The sequence below is a fragment of the Filicampus tigris genome, chromosome 6, assembly GCF_054856515.1.
Source record: "Filicampus tigris isolate MCC_2025a chromosome 6, RoL_Ftig_1.0, whole genome shotgun sequence".
Lineage (NCBI taxonomy): Eukaryota > Metazoa > Chordata > Actinopteri > Syngnathiformes > Syngnathidae > Filicampus > Filicampus tigris.
The window spans coordinates 28,747,412-28,769,722 of record NC_141222.1 but is presented as its reverse complement, the minus strand read 5'-3'; the positions used below and the strand labels follow the sequence as shown (position 1 = coordinate 28,769,722).

Below are 22,311 nucleotides of genomic sequence, written 5' to 3'. Positions count from 1 at the left end.
CATCCGATGCATATCCATTTAACAATATGCCCAAATATTACAATTCACTCTGTTAAGAAATTAAACAGCCAAACAATACATACAATACACATTCACACGTTCCATCACTAGAATAGTTAGCATATGAGCCAAAATAACGAACTAGTGTTCATCAACATGACATCACTCACGAGAACATATCTAGGCTATTATGTACAGCAATTACCTGACACGAACTTAAATGATTAAACTCACCTTTTGACATTTACACACAACAACGAACGTGGTGAAACGCGGGCATTCTGCAACTACTGAGTTTGCTGGCACGAACAAACTACGAGCTGTGTCGAAGGAGGAAAGAGAAAAAAAATCAAGTCACTCACTATCAACACTTAGCGCTCGAATAGCGTTCAAAGCCTGCTCACAGTGTGGGACATCTCAGCACCACGTCAAAACTCAATGAATCGATCAAATGCCAACAATTACTAATAGTAAAACAACGTGAGATTTCTAACACGAAGTATTTCTTAATCAAGTGTGTTTTACTCCAAATAACTTTTCACCACAATCCGATTCTGAAAGCCACGAAAAGTGACGTGAATCTTCAGTCGGCACGCAGAACAGCCAAGGGGTGGCAAACATAGATGCAGAGAAATATATTACAGATAGAGTGTAACGAATTGGGTTATCTGTGTTGTAGTCGAATTTGTGTCTTGCCAAGTTGTGTTGTTTACGAGGTTGATGAATGCATCGTGCGGCTCGCTGGAGGGGAGGGCCCTTGCTCTTTTTGGACTGAGCGGTTGCCGTACTGTATTGGCGTCGGCTGCGGCCCACAGTAGCTTTTTGGACTAATAAAAATGTGATAATGTGATGTGAAATGACGTAAAAAAAAAATTAGGTGTACTAGTTAGAGGCCTTGCTTTGTCACCTACAGCAATCATGATGAGAAAAAGAATTTCACCTGATTTTTAATACAATATTTTGCCTATTCAGTTTGATATCGGTCCTTGGATTGGCTCCAACTTCTCCCAAATGACCTATATGACAAACATTTGAGGTGTACTAGAGGCCTTGCTTTGACATCTACTAGAGGAATCAGAACAAGAAAAAGTGTTTCACCTGATTTTTTATGAATATTTTGCCTATTCAGTTTGATATTGGTCCTTGAATTGGCTCCGACTTCTCCAAAATGACCTATATGACAAACATTTGAGGTGTAGTAGTTAGAGGCCTTGCTTTGCCACCTACTACAGCAATCAGAATGAAAAAAGGTGTTACACTAGATTTTTGGTGAATATTTGTCAATTTACCACTACACTCAACCTTGAATTGGCTCCAACTTCTCCAAAATGACCTATATGACAAACATTTGAGGTGTACTAGTTAGAGGCCTTGCTTTGACATCTACTAGAGGAATCAGAACAAGAAAAAGTGTTTCACCTGATTTTTTTATGAATATTTTGCCTATTCAGTTTGATATTGGTCCTTGAATTGGCTCCGACTTCTCCAAAATGACCTATATGACAAACATTTGAGGTGTAGTAGTTAGAGGCCTTGCTTTGCCACCTACTACAGCAATCAGAATGAAAAAAGGTGTTACACTAGATTTTTGGTGAATATTTGTCAATTTACCACTACACTCAACCTTGAATTGGCTCCAACTTCTCCAAAATGACCTATATGACAAAAAATGAGGTGTAGTAGTTAGAGGCCTTGCTTTGCCACCTACTACCGCAATCAGAATGAAAAAAGGGGTTTCACTTGATTTTTGGCGAATATTTGTCAATTTACCACTACACTCAACATTGAATTGGCTCCAACTTCTCCAAAATGACCTATATGACAAAAATTTGAGATGTAGTAGTTAGAGGCCTTGCTTTGACATCTACTGCAGAAATCAGAACAAGAAAAAGTGTTTCACCTGATTTTCTATGAATATTTTGCCTATTCAGTTTGATATTGGTCCTTGGATTGGGCTCCTTAACTTGTCCAAAATGACCTATATGACAAACATTTGAGGTGTAGTAGTTAGATGCCCCCCTTTGCCACCTACTACAGCAATCAGAATGAAAAAATGTTAATTAACTGATTTTTGCTGAGTATTTTTTTTTCCATTGTTATTTTTATTTTCTTTCTGAAAAAGATGATAGAAAATCAGGATATCATCCAAAATTTACAAAACAAACCTAAACAACATGTCAACAACACAAAACAGTGCTCTGTCACTTTTTACACTATTTGAATAACCATAATACAATCTTGTTCCATATTATTGTTGCTCTTGTAAAAATAAAATAAAAGGTCTCCAGATCAGTTCAAATGTATCCTTTTTTCCCTTTAACAGATAGGTAATTCTTTCCAATGGAAGAGTCGCTGACCATTGGCGTACCCATTGGTCCGCAGTTGGTCTCTGACACTTCTTCCAATAGAGGGATATGCATCTTTTGGCATTGAGCAAGCATAGGTCCAAAAGTGTCTGTTCATTTCAGGAAAAATTGTGTCTCTCTGGGTAGAGCCCAAACAAAAACAGCCTCGGGTCCATTGATAAAGGTTTGTGGATCATCTTATCCATGTCACATTTAACCTCTTTCCAAAATAACATTGTTTTCTGACAGTACCAAATACAATGTATCATTGTTCCTTTATGTTCTGCACACTTTGGACAAACATCGGGAATATTCGCATTGTATTTATTCAGGTCCACCGGTGTCACATACACCCGCATCAAATATTTAAACTGAATTAATTGTAAACGCGTGTTGATGGACCTGGCGTGCGCCAACATGCATGCTCTCTGCCAGTCCCCTTCTGACAAAGGTGATGGTAAATCCGCATTCCAGGCCCTAAGCCTATCATTTGAGCTGTCCGTACCTTGGGACATTAAGAAATTATAGAAATCGGAAATGATCCCCCTTTTCAGGTTATCCTTTAACAACATTTTCTCCAGAACTGTCTGAGTAGGTTTGCCCAACTGATTGTTTTGGTTCAGTCTTACAAATTTTCTGATTTGGAGGTATCGAAAAAAGTTGTTACTATCCAAGTGAAATTTAAGCTGTAGTTCGTGGAAATTCACAAGTATCTCTGAATCCGATGGATAAAGATTCTGGACTGTTTTTATTCTGCTATTGTACCATAGTTTGAAGGCAGCATCTACGTTACCAGGCTTAAATTGTCGGTTACCCCAGATTGGACTGAATATAGATAGAATATTTGAATCATGCAAAAATCTCTTAACACTTCCCCATACCCTTATCATGTTTATAAGAAAGTGGATTTTTTGTATTCCTTACAATTTTCTAATCGAATCTGAATATAAATATGAAGGAAGTGTTAGTTTCTGCCCCTGTGATTCCATTTCTACCCAATGTGGTAGATCTGCCCCTGCACAGTAGTAGACCATCATGGATCTTAGCTGCACAGCCCAATAATACAATTGTAAATCAGGGCTCTTCAGACCCTCACGGTCACAAGGCAAATACAGTAAGGATAATCGAAGTCTAGACCTTCTATTTCTCCATAGGAACTGTATTAACACCTTCCTGAACTGCATGAAAAAAACAGATGGAGGTGGGAGTGGAACATTCTGGAATATATAAAGAAACTTAGGTAATACGTTCATTTTAATAATATATTAAATCTCCCAATCATAGAAATCCTTAGTGGCATCCATCTCTCAACGGAGCCTTTCATTTCTGTCATTATACGATTGTAATTTATTTCTGAGATCTGATTAAGGCTTGGCAAGATTTGTAGTCCTAAATAATCAAATTGCGCTACTACATTAAATGGTAACGCCTCGGGGATCGGGTTCTTTCTGTCCTCGGCGTTCAGTAATAAGATATTTTGTAACCAGAAATATGACCAAATTAAGTTATAATTTCTAATATATATAGTAAGGATTCGCTCAACTTTGAAAGAAACAGAATAACATCATTAGCAAATAGTGCGATTCGGTGCTCCGTAGGACCGACAGTTATTCCCGCAAGGTGAGGATGAGAGCGTACTGCAATTGCCAGTGGCTCAATGGCTAATACAAACAACAACGGTGAGAGTGGGCATCCTTGTCTGCAACCCCTTTTAATAGCAATGGGCTTTGATACATTTGTATTGAAAAAAAAAATTAATTTTATTCATTTTTTTAGGGAGGCCCAATTTAAAACTTCTCTGACTTTTTATTATTATTTTGGACCTCTCCTTCATTAAAAGTGACAAGAAATAGGTACAATAATGACTGTGTTTTATACACAATGCAAAATCATCATGAAACTATTTGACTGCTTCGTGCATGAAGCATCCTTTGTTTTCACACAAACTTGGCCGGCGGTGCGACTAATACTCAAAAGCGACCTATGTGTGAAATTATTAACACGTTATTACTGTCATGGCTTGTTGGTGCTGACTTGTATTTATGATGTTTTGTCTCCCTCTGCAGGCGCTTTAGCGTAATTTACTCTGAAGAACTTCTCTTCTTATTGGTAGATTTAATCACGCCACCTCCAGTTCATAGTTCAAGTAGTCTGCTCTCTAACTGTTATGAACTGCGCTACATAAATAAAATTGTATTGTATTGTATTGCAGCAATGTTGCCTGTTTATATTGTGAAACTGCACAAGAAACCGAAAATACCATCAATCTATGTGCAGAGGGTTGAAATCAGATGTTTAAAAACAGAGACACCTACAATTTATTTTGTTATTTGTATTTATTTTCCCTAGTTTAAGTTCTATAGTTTCTCACTCATTTCTAGGTAGCTAATCCACAGCCATCCACTAGGAGGTACAGCGGCACAAGTGGCATAGAGTAGCAGTTGAGCACAGAGGAATAATAAATGTTCCTTCTGCGATGACAACAACAGCTCAACGTGTGTCTCTCCTATTCTTGCCACAGGTTAGTAAATACACTAAAATGTCATAGAAATCAGTCTTCAACGGTGTTAAAACATTAGTATTGAGCACTTTACGTTTGTTCGAGTGGTGATAAAGATCGTTTTTAGGCGTAAGTGTGTAAATGTGAGCATAAGCTGATGCTAACCATGCTGAAGCTAGCGGTCTCGGCCAGTCGAGTAGTGAGAGAGAAATGAAGAAACTACTGAACTGTCTGTTGAAATTAATTCACTTATACTTCGGGAATATTTTCTCATGCATGTTTTATTTCCTGGTCCGTTTTTATAGCAGATAGAAGCATAAGGTTTAATGCCACGACTGGTAATATTTTCATGTGCTAATTTTGTACATTGAGCTATGGACGCTTTGTAGAAAGCTTCAGTGGGGGAAAGCGTCGGTTAAGGAGTATTGCAGTTTATTTTTGTGAGACTGTTGTTGGAGAAAGGGTACAAATAAATGTATTTCTTTAATAAATGCAATTATTTTGTACTGATGATAAAACAACAGGATGTAAAACATAATCAGTTGTATTAAAAAAATACATTTCCTGTGGGTTTGTAACAGATTAAAAATGTAATTCATTTGTTGAAGTTTTCAAATGTGAATTAGCAAAAATGTTTGCTTGACGTTATTTCATGTGAAAATAGTTATGAACTTTACAGAGAGGCTTTGTTTTATTGAATTTAATTTCATTAGACTTAATATATTTTTGGGACTCAGGTTACGGCAATGCTTTGTAAAACAAGACTGGAATTTTGATTTTTATTCTGTTATTGAAACCTGAAGTATGCCCTGGAGAGGGATAATAAATGCTCCTTCTGCGATGACAACAGCAGCTCAATGTGTGTCTCTCCTATTCTTGCCACAGCATTTCACCACACGTTGAGGCGTCAAGAACTATCCAGTTGCCCCTCTAGCTACCGAAGCAGACCGGGCAACATATGCATTACATACACATGCATTTTCATAGACATGAACAAGATGATCCAATAATGTTCATCCTGTCTTCTTATTCGTTAAGTGAGTTTCAAGTTTCTTTTGTTTTGACAATGACAATGATCTTTCTATTTTTTTGTGAAGAGAAACTCTCTTACCGTGCTGACAGTTTGGGCTGTCACTTGCAGTCTTCCTCGGAGCCTGTCACTGCTTCTACGTGACGTGACCGGAACAAAATAATACAATACAATACAATTTTATTTATATAGCGCATTTGCGGGCGGTTGGAGCGCATCCTTGATCGGGTCGGGGAGCCTTATTTTGAAGATTAACCCCCGACCCGGTCAGCTGTTTTTAGACACGTCATGTGGAAGCAGTGACAGGCTCCGCGGAAGGCTTCAAGTGACAGCCCAAACTGTCAGCACGGTAAGAGAGTTTTCTCTTCACAAAAAAATAGGAAGATCATTGTCATTGTCGAAACAAAAGAAACTCATGAACAAGATGAGCCTATGCTAACGATTAGCAATAGCGATTAGCATTAGCGATACTCATTAGCAGAGCTGGGCAGTCCGTCCCTGGGCCGGACCGATCGGACCCTCCGGCCTGGCCGGATGCCCATTTTTGGGGCGGAGGGATGGGGGTGACAAATTTTTAAAAATGGCTGGACTAAGCATGGCCGGAAGTGGATTTTAGTCCGGCCCACTAATCGGCCCTCATACGTGTGACGTGCTCACGAGGCGGCCAAATTTCATCTCAGCCTACTCGGTGAAAGGCTTCTTTTTAGGCTTCTTTCAAAACAAAATGTGTCCAGAAGTAAAATCAAGCTGCGTGCAGCACTCAAGTATGACGCTAGCACTGCTGACTTCCGGCGCCGCGCGAGTGGCAGCCCGCTACAGTAGCTCCGGCTCATCGGTGAGCCTTTTCGTGTGTTTTTGTTCTTTAATATTACTCTACCTCATACCTTTTTCGTATAATTGATAGTCGTAACTTGCGTAGCAATGGACACCCAAACTGCGGTATTCTTGCTGCTGCTGATGGCTATTTTTTGCGCGATCGTGTCCGGCGACTTGGCTCGGAGCCGAGCCCCCATTGTTTACAGCCGGAATCAGCTGTTAGCACTCCGTGCTAACCATGCGCCGGCTCCCGGGGCGAGACCCGATATCCCCCGTGAGCTGAGGAGGAAGAGACGGGGATCTCGTGCGGGGGTTAAACGCAGGGAAAGGAGGAGACGATACCATCCCGTCCTCCCGTCTGTTATCATGGGGAATGTTAGATCGCTCCCCAACAAGATGGACGAGCTAGCGGCGCTTACCCGGCACGAGAGGGACTTCCGGGAGGCTAGCCTGATGCTATTCACGGAGTCGTGGCTAACAACGCTAACGCCGAACGCGGTCGTAGAATTGGATGGCTTCCAAATCATACGCGCGGACAGGACGCTGGAGAGTGGAAAGAGGAAAGGAGGAGGGCTGGCTGTGTTTGTGAACGATAGATGGTGTAATCCTGGGCACATCACGATTAAGGTGAGCTGCTAGCTGTTGGCATGAGGCCATTCTACATCCCGCGAGAGTTTAGTCACGTGATCGCGGTGACCGTCTACGTCCCACCAGCTGCCAGCAGCGACACAGCCTGTGATGTCTTGACTGCAGCAGTGAGCAGGCTACAAACACAGCACCCAAATGCCCTGGTACTCATCTCTGGTGACTTCAATCATGCCTCCCCTTCCTCCTCTCTGCCTTCATTCACACAGTATGTCACCTGCCACACCAGAGACAATAAAACACTGGACCTTTTCTATGCCAACACCAAGGAGGCATACACATCACTGCCCCTCCCCCCGCTGGGCAAAGCTGATCACAACCTGGTGGCTCTCCAGTCTGTGTACAAACCTCTGGTCCGCAGGCAGCCAGCTGTGACCCGCACGGTTCAGAGATGGTCTGGAGAGGCCGAGGAGGCCTTAAAGGACTGCTTCAGCACAACTGTGTGGGAAGTATTCAGCGATGCTCACGGGGAAGACATTAGTTGCCTAACGGACACTGTTACAGACTATATAAATTTCTGCATGGAGAACACCATACCCACCAGGACAGTAAGGTCTTTCTCCAACAACAAACCCTGGATCACACCAGACATAAAAGCTCTCCTGAAGGAGAAGAGGAGGGCTTTTGCGTCAGGCAACATAGAGGAGCGGAGGACTGTGCAGCGCCAGCTGAGGAGGAGGATCAGAGAGGGGAAAAGGTCCTACAGGAAGAGGATGGAGGAGCAGCTGCTGCAGAATAACGCGAGGGGAGTCTGGAGGGGCCTGAAGACCATCTCAGGCCACGGACAACCCAAGACCCGGACTGGGGGGGACCTGCAGTGGGCAAATGAGCTAAATCTCTTTTTCAATAGGTTCGATCAGATGCCTGCCTCCACTCAGTCTCTCCTGCTGCAGTCTCCACCTACTCCTCCTGCTGGGCGTGTCACCCCCTCCCCTCTTTTCTCCACAGTCTCCAGCTCCCAGCTACACCAGATAGCCACCACTCCTTCCTGTCCAGCCTTGGCCTTCACAACATCTCAGGTGAGGAACCAGCTGAAGAAGATGAAGGCGAGGAAGGCAGCGGGTCCAGATGGCATCAGCCCCCAGCTCCTCAAATCCTGCGCAGACCAGCTGTGTGGAATTGTCCAGCACATGTTCAACCTGAGCCTGAAGCTGGGCAGAGTCCCCCAGCTATGGAAAACATCCTGCCTGGTCCCGGTGCCAAAGACCCCCCACCCGAAGGAGCTCAACAGCTTCAGACCAGTGGCGCTGACGTCTCACCTGATGAAGACCCTGGAGAGACTGGTCCTTGTCCACCTGCGCCCCCTGGCGAGCTCCTCAATGGACCCACTCCAGTTCGCATACCAGCCTGGCATCAGTGTGGATGATGCCATCATCTACCTCCTCCACACTTCACTCTCCCACCTGGAGAAGGCGGGGAGCACTGTGAGGATCATGTTCTTTGATTTCTCCAGTGCTTTCAACACCATCCAGCCCACCCTACTGGGAGACAAGCTGGAGCGGGCGGGGGTGGCGCACCACCTCACCACATGGATCCAGGACTACCTCACAAACCGGCCACAGTATGTGAGGACACAGGACTGTGTGTCTGACGTGCTCCTCTGCAGCACGGGGGCCCCACAGGGAACTGTCTTGGCTCCCTTCCTGTTCACCCTCTACACCTCGGACTTCAACTACAACACCCCTACCTGTCACCTGCAGAAGTTCTCTGACGACTCTGCGATTGTCGGCCTCATCACAGGTGGAGATGATCGGGAGTACAGAGAACTTACTCAGGGTTTTGTGGACTGGTGCCAGCAGAACCGCCTCCTGATCAATGCGGGGAAATCCAAAGAAATGGTGGTGGATTTCGGTAGGCGCCAGCACTCTTCACCTGCACCAGTGAATATCCGGGGAACAGATGTTGAGAGAGTCTCAATTTACAAGTACCTGGGTGTTCATCTGAACAATAAACTGGACTGGTGCGACAACACAGACGCCCTCTATAGGAAGAGTCAGAGCAGACTCTTCCTACTCAGGAGACTGAGGTCTTTTGGGGTTCAGGGGACACTCCTCAGGAACTTTTATGACTCGGCGGTTGCATCGGTCATCTTCCAGGGAGTGGTCACCTGGGCAGGCGGCGTCTCGGCCCGGGACAAGAAGCGGCTGGACAAACTGGTCAAGAGGGCCGGCTCTGTCCTGGGCTGCTCCCTGGACTCTGTGGACTCGGTGGGGGACAGGAGGATGTTGGCCAAGCTGTCATCAATGCTGGGCAACCCGGACCACCCCCTCCAGGGCACCCTAACAGCACTCCACAGCACCTTCAGTGACAGACTGTTACACCCTCGCTGTGCAAAGGAGAGATTCCGCCGTTCCTTCTTGCCTGCTGCTGTCAGACTCTTTAACAAGAACATTGTGTAGTCTCTACAAACTGGCGGACATTAGTGCAATTGTGCAGTCCTGCACCTGAGCTCATATCGTGCAATACCCAATATTCCCCACTACTGTAATACCGTGCAATACTCAACATTCCCCACTACTGTTAGTCTAGTTTTATTTTTATCCAATGCTGTTCCTTACATTTCACTACAGCACTGCAGCACTGTCACTTAGAGTATTTTTTCCTCTGTACTATGTACAGGCCGAAATGAGTGTTCCTCATATTTTTTATGTAGATGTAGGTTGGTGTGTATACACATGTGTATATACACATGTTACTGCGTATATCTACATAGGTTTGATTCTAAATGTTTGCCGTCAATGTTATACATTAATGGCCACATTATGCCGCCGCCCCTGTGTGACCTATATCTTTGCTACTGTAACAATGAAAATTTCCCCACTGTGGGATCAATAAAGGCATTCTTATTCTTATTCTTATTCTTATTCACATCATGCACTTCCCTACTTCCGGAAATCGCCGTAGCAAACCTGCTGTGTTGCTGGGTTTGCTGGCATGCTTTTATTTTGAGGGCCGGGAAGTGTGAAGGAGGAGAAGTGTCGAAAATAAATAAGTAACTTGTTGAATGCTTGCAGACTTGTCGTTAGACCCAAATAATTATACAATACGACAAAACCAACCCCGTGGCGCGCAATGCAAGTAAGTACACACAGCTGGGTTGTTGTGTCTTTCACAACTTAATAACTTGGAGAAGTCGCGGAGCTCAGCTTCTTTTTATTGCGTAAACTGCATTCATTCACAGACGAGTTGAACCACTGATAACACTTTAAATTATATCACTCCGCGCATGTCGCGGTGCACTGAGGAAATCACAGGGCGAATAACTACGCCTGGAAAAGTAGGTCCATACACGTGAGTAAGTGGCGCATTTGAAGCGTGTCCCCTGCGGGTTTGAATAGTAAGTTAGCCAGCTAATTTTCTTTAAATAAACCTCTTCCGTTAGCATCTCTCCCGCGGGGGCATGGTGCACGTTTTTTTTTTTTTTTGAGGGGCGGGGGTCGGAACAATGTTTAGGAATATGGCCGGGGGGTCGCGGCTGGAAGGGTACCCAGGTCAAGGGTGGAGGGTCGCGGCCGGACAGGCAAAAAAGGGTCAAGTGCCCAGCTCTGCTTATCAGTTATGTTCAGTCAACAACCTACAATCATCCACAATTAAGCTCGGATATAAATGTCAATACACATAATTGTCTTAAGTTAGTTTCAGACGAGAATTAAACAAGAATGAACCACAAACAGGCAGACATGCTAACGATTAGCAACCGTGATCAGCATTAGCGATAGCGATTAGTGTGTTCAGTCAACAACACAGTGGCAACACCTCTGGCAGGGGTATTGCATCATGCAGCCTCACACGTAAGAAGCCGAGCACAGAGGAAACAAGACATAATTACGACCGAATACATAAATACTTTTGGAGACTTGGAAACATTCCACATGGTCGGGGATGAACAAAAGACTTATGTAGTCGATCTACAACCGTTTTGGTGAGTTTAAAGTTATCTTACCGTAACTTTCTTGTATGATACATGTAGCATCGTAGCTCGGTGGAAATTATGTGTACTAAGCGCACAATTTCCTCCCAAAATGCGACTTATACACCAGTGTGATTTATATATGTTTTTTTCCACTCTATTATGCACTTTATGGCTGGTGAGACTTGTACTCCGGAGCGACTTGTAGTCCGGAAAATACGGTACCTAAAAATCGAATACTATAGAAAAATTACAATCATGAATGTTCTTTCGGAACAAGATAGTTGAGTTCTGCATTATGGACACCCTGGTGTTTTGATGAAGAAGTTGTTAAATTGCGAATATGATCGACTCACAAAATAAATGTAAAAATATACTGTATACAAGTGTTGTGTGTCTGAGGCACCTTCACTTTGACGCAAACACAATGAATTAACCGTCTGAATTTGAATTAGCAAAAGACGACAGCTTGACTAAAAATACCATCAATGACCGAGCGGGATGGCTAAATTATGCTGAGGAGCGCTAAATGATTAGCATTAATGTGCTGGCTTTCCCCCTCTGCGCGCTGAGGCGCAGCGGTCTGTTCCCGTGCCTACAGACAATACCATTAACCTTTGCAATTTGGGCAGCGCCGCTGAGCCGCCTTGCGCGTGGTGAATCCGACGCGTCTTGTTGCTACTTAGGAGAGGGGTGGGCGGTGCTGACAAACATTAATCATGAAAACTAAAACGTCCCATTCCAAATCGCTCTGGAGTGATCCAGCATTTGTTCAACTTGCAAAGCTCGAGGACAATGAAAGAATAAATAATAATAAAAGAACACGCCAGATGTGAACTCACAGATTTTGTGTGATGATAACCCTAGTACAATAGTATACTATATATATTTCTATCCCTGTTAAATTCACCCCCCCCACCACCCATCCAGAATTACACAAAATTCGGATCTCAAAAACAAACACTGATAAGTCCACACCAATTTCTCTGAGCTCCTCCACTCCTACGCATGCACCTTCCCGCAGCCTCAGGTCTGCGAACCTGGCACTGCTCAAGGTGCCGAGGACCAAGCGGAGCCTCACAGGGGATCGAGCCTTTTCAACTGCTGGTCCTTCCCTGTGGAATGACCTCACTCTCTGTCCATTTTCAAAACCCGGTTGAAGACACATTTCTTTTCTCGGGCTTTTGGTCAAACCTGAAGTTTTCGGCTCTTTTCTGGTGTAAATTGTATATAAAGTTTTATGTTTATTTCCGGTTCCGGCGCAGCGCGAGTGGCAGCCCGCTACAGTAGCTCAGGCTCAAGGAGGAGGGCTGGCTGTGTTTGTGAACGATAGATGGTGTAATCCTGGGCACATCACGATTAAGGAGCAGCTTTGCAGCAGGGATATTAAGCTGCTAGCTGTTGGCATGAGGCCATTCTACATCCCGCGAGAGTTTAGTCATGTGATCGCGGTGACCGTCTACGTCCCACCAGCTGCCAGCAGCGACACAGCCTGTGATGTCTTGACTGCAGCAGTGAGCAGGCTACAAACACAGCACCCAAATGCCCTGGTACTCATCTCTGGTGACTTCAATCATGCCTCCCCTTCCTCCTCTCTGCCTTCATTCACACAGTATGTCACCTGCCACACCAGAGACAATAAAACACTGGACCTTTTCTATGCCAACACCAAGGAGGCATACACATCACTGCCCCTCCCCCCGCTGGGCAAAGCTGATCACAACCTGGTGGCTCTCCAGTCTGTGTACAAACCTCTGGTCCGCAGGCAGCCAGCTGTGACCCGCACGGTTCAGAGATGGTCTGGAGAGGCCGAGGAGGCCTTAAAGGACTGCTTCAGCACAACTGTGTGAGAAGTATTCAGCGATGCTCACGGGGAAGACATTAGTAGTCTAACGGACACTGTTACAGACTACGTAAATTTCTGCATGGAGAACACCATACCCACCAGGACAGTAAGGTGTTTCTCCAACAACAAACCCTGGATCACACCAGACATAAAAGCTCTCCTGAAGGAGGAGAGGAGGGCTTTTGCGTCAGGCAACATAGAGGAGCGGAAGACTGTGCAGCGCCAGCTGAGGAGGAGGATCAGAGAGGGGAAAAGGTCCTACAGGAAGAGGATGGAGGAGCAGCTGCTGCAGAATAACGGCAGGGGAGTCTGGAGGGGCCTGAAGACCATCTCAGGCCACGGACAACCCAAGACCCGGACTGGGGGGGACCTGCAGTGGGCAAATGAGCTGAATCTCTTTTTCAATAGGTTCGATCAGATGCCTGCCTCCACTCAGTCTCTCCTGCTGCAGCCTCCATCTACTCCTCCTGCTGAGCGTGTCACCCCCTCCCCTCTTTTCTCCACAGTCTCCAGCTCCCACCTACACCAGATAGCCACCACTCTCTCCTGCCCAGCCTTGGCCTTCACAACATCTCAGGTGAGGAACCAGCTGAAGAAGATGAAGGCGAGGAAGGCAGCGGGTCCACCTGATGAAGACCCTGGAGAGACTGGTCCTTGTCCACCTGCGCCCCTTGGTGAGTTCCTCGATGGACCCACTGCAGTTCGCATATCAGCCTGGCATCAGTGTGGATGATGCCATCATCTACCTCCTCCACACTTCACTCTCCCACCTGGAGAAGGCGGGGAGCACTGTGAGGATCATGTTCTTTGATTTCTCCAGTGCTTTCAACACCATCCAGCCCACCCTACTGGGAGACAAGCTGGAGCGGGCGGGGGTGGCCCACCACCTCACCACATGGATCCAGGACTACCTCACAAACCGGCCACAGTATGTGAGGACACAGGACTGTGTGTCTGACGTGCTCCTCTGCAGCACGGGGGCCCCACAGGGAACTGTCTTGGCTCCCTTCCTGTTCACCCTCTACACCTCGGACTTCAACTACAACACCCCTACCTGTCACCTGCAGAAGTTCTCTGACGACTCTGCGATTGTCGGCCTCATCACAGGCGGAGATGATCGGGAGTACAGAGAACTTACTCAGGGTTTTGTAGACTGGTGCCAGCAGAACCGCCTCCTGATCAATGCGGGGAAATCCAAAGAAATGGTGGTGGATTTCGGTAGGCGCCAGCACTCTTCACCTGCACCAGTGAATATCCGGGGAACAGATGTTGAGAGAGTCTCAACTTACAAGTACCTGGGTGTTCATCTGAACAATAAACTGGACTGGTGCGACAACACAGACGCCCTCTATAGGAAGAGTCAGAGCAGACTCTTCCTACTCAGGAGACTGAGGTCTTTGGGGTTCAGGGGACACTCCTCAGGAACTTTTATGACTCGGTGGTTGCATCGGTCATCTTCCAGGGAGTGGTCACCTGGGCAGGCGGCGTCTCGGCCCGGGACAAACTGGTCGGGAGGGCCGGCTCTGTCCTGGGCTGCTCCCTGGACTCTGTGGACTCGGTGGGGGACAGGAGGATGTTGGCCAAGCTGTCATCAATGCTGGGCAACCCGGACCACCCCCTCCAGGGCACCCTAACAGCACTCCACAGCACCTTTAGTGACAGACTGTTACACCCTCGCTGTGCAAAGGAGAGATTCCGCCGTTCCTTCTTGCCTGCTGCTGTCAGACTCTTTAACAAGAACATTGTGTAGTCTCTACAAACTGGCGGACATTAGTGTAATTGTGCAGTCCTGCACCTGAGCTCATATCGTGCAATACCCAATATTCCCCACTACTGTAATACCGTGCAATACTCAACATTCCCCACTACTGTTAGTCTAGTTTTATTTTTATCCAATGCTGTTCCTTACATTTCACTACAGCACTGCAGCACTGTCACTTACTTAGAGTATTTTTCCTCTGTACTATGTACAGGCCAAAATGAGTGTTCCTCATACTTTTTATGTAGATGTATGTTGGTGTGTATATACATGTGTATATACACATGTTACTGCTTATATTTACATAGGTTTGATCCCGAATGTTTGCCGTCAATGTTATACATTAATGGCTACATTATGCCGCCGTCCCTGTGTGACCTCTGTGATCTTTGCTGCTGTAACAATGAAAATTTCCCCACTGTGGGAGCAATAAAGGCATTCTTATCTTATGTCAATTTATTGGCTTTATTGCTTATATATTTATTTATAGTTTATATATTATTTATATCTCTATTTATTATTACATGTATCACTTTTTTTTTTGTTCTATTTATTGTATTGTTTGTAAAGTGCTTTGTTACAGCTCTAGCTGTTGTGGTGTAATCATCCCCTTTCAAAATAAATGGAAAATAGTTGACACAAACATTTTTTTTCACTGGCTACTTTAATTAGTTTGTATTATTATTTTTTTTTGTAAATGTGCCCCTTTTGTTTCGTATTTATTTGTTTTATTACATAGTATTTGTTGAGTGCTTGAACAAAAATTAAATAGTAAGAGTCACCAAGGCTACCGACATAATTATAGTTAGTTTTAGTTTGCTGAAGATGTAGTTTCAGTTAGTTTTGTGTTTTTGTAAAAAAGCATTTTCTTTATTTTATTTCGCAGACCATTTTTGAATTTTTTTTTTCCAATTTCAGTTTTAGTGATTTCATTTGTTTTCATTAACTATAAGAACCATGGTTTACTGGTTTACAGGCATAATGGCTCGCTTAAAAATCTTGAAATCAAAATTACGGGAGGGATTATTGCCATTGGTAGTCACCTGGTAAGGCTGGTAGTTGTACAGGTTGCTGTAGTAAGCCGAGTAGTAGGGAGGCTGGTACAGGTTGTGGTAGGAGGTCTCCAACTGCAGCTCAGGCTGAACATCACTTAGAGGCCTGCTACTCCCTGCCACCGGGCTGGAGCGACTCCCCGCGCCTGACAAACACAACAATGCACATTCGCAGTGTTTGCTCCTAGGCTTCCCCTACAGCTGGGAGCTAGAACAGACAGCAAGCAGAAATCGGTGCATTCGGAAACGTGAAATTATGTCTCTTCATTGTTTTAGGGTTTGGGATCAGAAGTAGTAGTAGTAGACAATACATGTAAGAAAAATAGATACTAAGGAAAAGAATAATTCAGTAATTTAAAAAAAGGTAATAAATAATAACTATTAAAATACAAAATGGTAACTGAACACAAAATTGTGATTAAAGAATATAAAGTAATAGGAAATAATCAAACAGCAAATCAGGTTTTAATAAAGTAAGTATGAGCAATAAATCAAGTTAAAAAATAATTTAAATACTAAACTAATAGAAATACAAAAAATACGAAATAATCACACATAATAATGACATTCTAAGATTAAATATTGAAAATACAACATGATACTAATTACTATTAATCCATAAAACAAACAGTACAATATACAGCAGTAATGCAACTAAAGACTGATTAATAAAGACAGGCAACTACTACAAGTTTTCACTTGGGTACATTGAAATATGCTTAATAATCAACAAGACACTTAATAATTCATATATTATGATTAATAATTATAATACACAAAAAAATGCAAAAAATAACACAGCAACAAACAAACCACAAAATAAAAGGAGCAGAATGATCTCGCTTGTCTTTAAGCACAGTAACAAAATGTTTATGCAAATGCAAACGAAACGTGTTTAATTAATAGCATTGTCAGTCAAATATTTGATTGACATTTGTAAACCTTTAATTGGGGACTTGATGAACGAACAAACTTTGACACAAACATACTCTCTTATTTTTACATGACTGTACTGTTTACAATGTTTATTATCATTATTATATCTTCATGATATGAACTCACACAGTATTTAATAACTCACGTTTCGGTCCTGCCAACAAGACCGCAGTTTGTGTCTCCCTACCCAAAGCGCTTCAAGTCAACAGCCCCACTAAAAGGCCAAAATCAACTGTTGCCTGCCTCAAGTGACTGTTCTCCAATCCCCATCACAATTTTGCCTTATCGCCAAGGCCACATTGTTCTCTCTTCCGACATAATGTTGGAGGTATGGTGCGATTAACAACACAGGGACACGAGCATAACTTCCGTGTTGACGGTTCAATGCAGCAATTGGTGAGAGCGCGTCGTCTGACTGGCTCGGCTCACAACTGGGAGAACATCCATATGACAAGGTGCAATGACACTCAATCTCCACATGGTGGTACTGCAATACCACCTATAACACATATGACATCATGCACCAACGTCGGCACATCGCTCATCATGGCAGAGTTGCCGCGTGCCCGACTCCTTTTTGTTCTCGCTCCCGTGACGGTGGCGGTAGCGGCCTTGGCCTCTCATGTTTTGCTCCTCCTAAAAATGTGCTCTCAGATACCAGAGTAAACACTGTATCACTCAGCGTGTGCGTTTCACGCCTTTTCCCAGAGGATTTTGCGGCACTATGCCACTTATATGGCACTGTATTTATCACGCGGTGTGTAACGATAACTGACGCACCTCCGCCAAGGACAAGCTGTTTGATAAAGTAACCAAAAATTGTATAAGGCGATGTCCTTTCATAACTATTTGTTAGCTAGAACAGTGAGTCCCACACTGCGTGCCGTGAGAGATCATCAGGGGTGCTGTGAGAAATTATTGATCCATTCTCTATCAGTAACTAACAATAGATGCATCAAAACCGAAACGCAAGGCTGCACTGAAAAAACTGTTCTTTCAAGGAAATTGAAAAAAAGAGAGAATTTCCACATAATTAAATGCTTTTCTTTGAAGGGAAGGTCAAGTCAAACATTTCCTTTACACTTTGTTCTGTGCTCCCCGACTAGTCTAAACACAATATTCTGATTTGTATTGCGTATGTACGATATCAATTAGGCAGAAAATCACTCCCGTTTTTATCCATCTGAGCGAGCAACCATTTTATCCTGTACTGACACATGCTGTCGAATGAAAATTACATCACTGTGCCATTACAAGGCTCACCTTTTCTGGTTTGTTCCCTGACGTTTGCAAGCTGAGCCCATAGTCCCCGTGATGTCATTTTCAGTTGCCAGCATGTGTCAGTACAACGCAAAATGGCTGTATCCTGAGATGATTAAAAACAGGTGGATTTTTATGCCTAATTCATGTTCCACAAATGCAATATTAGTCACAATGCCGTGTTTAGACTAGGCCTTAAGCAGCAAAACCCACCCATTATTAGCCATCTCAGGGGGTGGCCATTTTGTCACTTCTTTCAACTGAAAATGACATTGCAGTTGCTCAGGGCTCATGTAAGGACCAATCATGACTCAGCCTCAGAAAACAGGTGACCCGTGATTGGTCATTACCTGAGCCCCGAGCAACTGCGATGTCATTTTCAGTCGACAGACGTGACAAAATGGCCGCCCTCTGAGATGGCTAAAAACTGGTGGATTAACTCTTATTCCACAAACACAATATTAATCAGAATGCCTTGTTTCAACGAGTGGGACTGCATAGAACATATTCTTGAAAAAAAATATATGTTTGGGTTGACTTCCCCTTTAAGTATTAAGCAAGTCTATTGGGTTCTGTTAATGTCTATTGGTTGGGTCAACGTACTGTAATTTGTTATGGTTAGTTTAACTACATTATTAGAATTGAGTTCAACTGAATGCATTTGGGCTGAATAAACCTAACGTATTCTGGTTTATTTTTAGTCTGTTAAAACTAGCTCAGGTCAATCAGTCAATTTAGAGGGATCAAAAGGCATACATAGAGAACAAGAAATTTATGCTGGAACCCGGAGTTGAACCCTCGACCTCTGAACTGTTTCACACTGTCACTCATCCACACCTGTGATGACGTCTCAGCATTGAAATGTAATGTTCATGTTATTTCAACACAAAGGAAATCTTAAATGTGAAGTTGAACAGATTTTGTGTAAACGCAACTTGATTTATTCATGTTCATCGTATGAATGTGGAAATAGTGCTTATCAGGTACATTACCAATTAAGTTGACCAATGAAGTTAATAAAACAGGAAGCCAATAGGCTCTTTTTGAGTATAGATTGATAATCAATTTCTTCAGCAAGCTACCTGAATGTGACTACTTTTTTTAGTGACGGTCATCTTGCCACAGTAAGCAAAACTGTTGCTATCGCTAATGCTAGTCCTATTGAACGACGCAAAACAGATCAGACGCGAGGAAGGAACATGGTACGTACGACCAACCAAAATTGCAGACCCTCATTTAGGTTCGGTCAAAACAGAGGTGGAATTTGCGAATTGACAAGACACATAAGCCAACAATGTCAAAGTCATTTTTGTCATGGGTCACATGGTAGTTAGGATTTCCCTCGGAAGACCACTACAACGGTGAAACCATATAAACGTTTAATCACCTCCTCTGCACACAGCAACTTGATGGATAACAAGTTTTGAAATCAGCAGTCAAGAATAATAGTTTGCTCAACTATTTTTCAAGTTGATTTAATAAGGGGTTCGATAAGAAAATGCTTGCAATTTATCAGTGATATTAGTTACTGCATATGACCATTTTACATGTTGCTACCGATTTTAGGAAGCAACATGGAAGTTGACATGCTTGATTTGCTTTCGCGGGCCACATAAAATGATGTGGCGGGCAGGATCCGGCCCCCAAGCCTTGAGTTGAGACACCTGTGCCATAAGCGGTTGCATTTTCAGAAAGAGGTCTATTACCAAAGTGATTGCTTCATTTCACACTCAAAGGGTGGACAGGCACGCCAGAGACACAATTACTTGTATGCGAAAAAAGTTTTGCAATAACATTTTGCAATAACATGTCCGCTCTCAAATTAACCACAGTAAAATTCTTTGTACACTTCAGAATGTGAAAACATGATCTTAAAACGTTGTCTGTGCAGTTTAGCAAGCTTTTGTCATGACGGTCACCTCACCTGTGGCTGACGGCAGAGAAGATGAACCACCGATCGGGGTCAGGGCTCGTCCTTCGGCGCCAAACAGGCAGTGGGGGCCATTTTTGCTTTTCACCAAGCTCGCCGAACAGGGCAGGTTTACTGGCCTGCAAAAGCCCAGCTCTTCGTCCTGGGCTTGCTGCCTCCTTAAGGCAACCTAGAAGACAACAAATGACCTGGGTTACGGCTAACAGGTGAAGCTACAGGTGAGGCTAACAGGTGGATGTGTGTGTGTGTTTACCTGGGCCGCCATGACACGCTGCCTCTCGGCTATAAGCTTACACTTGTCGCACTGGCAGTCCTTCCACTTGCAGAAGCGCTTGTGGCCCTTCAGGTGCGACACAAAGCCGTGGTTGCGGCAACGGGAGCATTTGGGCATTCGGGTCCCGCGCTGCTGCGCGGATGACGAGGATGGTCGCTGCTCGCCCGGTGGACGTGCCAGCTTGCTCATGGCCGGGCGTGCTCGCAGACTGAGACAACAATAGTCCTCCCCATTCCTTCAGGGACTTTTTTTTCCCCACAAGTGGGAGTTAGATACAGTGCACTAAAGGTCCAAATGAAAGCATGGACGAATTTTGAGTTAATACATTTACAGGTTTGGACAGTATGGAAATGGAAAGATTTGTATGGAAAAATAGATTTGTAAGACTGTTTTCAGTGATTTCATTTCAACAGAGGTGACAAAATTAGCTTCTCGTGCTGAAGAGGAATACCAGTACTTGGGGAAAAAGTACTGTGGTAAAAGTACTGATTCAACGCTTTACTTAAGAAAAGTACACACTATAAAATATTTTCCACTACAAAGGTAACATTTCTTTTTTTTTTTTACTGTCAGTTAAAATGATAACGTAATAAAATGCACAAAAGGAATAAAAATGTAGTTTTGAGACACCTTTGAGACAACATTTGAGACAACATTTCTTTTTTTTTTTTACTGTCAGTTAAAATGATAACATAATAAAATGCACAAAAGGAATAAAAATGTAGTTTTAAATATAACTGTAAAACATTGGAAATACGACTATATACAAAAATGTTTTTTAATATCTATTTGTCTGCATATATTTATCTTTGTGGTATATGAGCGGCCAAAATGCAAATCCTCCTATCTGACAGAGGTGTCAAATCCAGGTCCAGAAACTAAACCCTGCCACAGTTTGTCTTTAGCCACAGGTGCTTCGACTAAACCTGCAGGTAAACGAGCTCTTGAGTAGAAGCACCTGTGACTAAAGACAAACTGTGGCAGGGTTTAGTTGCTGGACCTGGATTTGACACCTCTGTCAGGTAAGTAGGATTTGCATTTTGGCCATCAATATACAAGTATATTATACTTATATGTATATATATATTTAGATATATTATCTTTCTAGCTGTTTGTTTGTCTCCCAAAATGGATTTATGTACATGATGCACACCTTATTTGAATTTCTAGAATTCTTTTTTACCTTTAACACTAGCCCTTCCAGGATTTTTGGACCCCCCCTAATCTTTCAAGTGAGACTCTTCATTCACTATTCAATGCTAAATTTTACAGCGCCAAAACCCAATGTGATGTGAATGCACTAACTTTCACCCAAGATATAATATAAAAAATATTAGCATTAAATACAAACTAAAATCCTTCTTTATTATCGAGCAGCGACCACTGCGGGGTCCCTATTGTTTTTGTAGGGACAATTAGGGCCCGAGCAGCGACCTCTGCGAGGTCCCTATTGTTTTCGTATAAATTATTAGGGCCCGAGCAGCGACCGCTCCGAGGTCTCTATTGTTTTTGTAGGGATTATTAGGGCCCGAGCAGCGACCGCAAATTTGGCGTACATTTTTTCCTTCGCCTTACAGGAGAAAAACCTTAATAACTCCGCTGCACGTGCTCCAAAAAAATCCCAAACTTCACCTATACGTAAAGGGTCGCGACCTGACGACATGTATATAATAATATTCTGATATACATATAGCTCCACCTAGTGGTGACAAAAACGGTCATTTTTTACATTTCTATTTACTGCAAAGAGCCCGTTGAACGAATCCAACTGAAAATTTGTCAGAAAAGCCTCAAGACGTTGATCTTACTCTACGCCGAATATTGTGACTTTGCGACGAAGGGCGTGGCCTTGACGGTGCCGCAAAATCTGATTATACAACGTGACAATAAATGCTGTTTTAACTTGACTCAGATCATCCAATCTTCTTGAATTTTTCCATATTTGATGATAGCCAAGGGCTGAAGACATCTAGGAACTTATTTTTCATCGTAGTGGTAGCGCCACCAA

General features: G+C 43.5%; 1 protein-coding gene across 1 annotated transcript in view; it reads right to left on the bottom strand.

Annotated features, from left to right (window-relative positions):
- LOC147146641 (doublesex- and mab-3-related transcription factor 1-like) overlaps positions 1 to 20,501 on the bottom strand; it is a 48,239-nt gene extending 27,738 nt beyond the window's left edge. The window contains exons 1-3 of the mRNA XM_086032870.1: positions 20,283 to 20,501; positions 20,024 to 20,198; positions 15,895 to 16,049 (exon numbers count right to left, since the gene is read on the bottom strand). Of these exons, the coding sequence (XP_085888996.1) occupies positions 15,895 to 16,049; positions 20,024 to 20,198; positions 20,283 to 20,492 (540 nt within the window). The 5' untranslated portion in view covers positions 20,493 to 20,501. The remainder of the gene's footprint in view (positions 1 to 15,894; positions 16,050 to 20,023; positions 20,199 to 20,282) is intronic.
- Between the last annotated feature and the right edge of the window lie 1,810 nt (positions 20,502 to 22,311).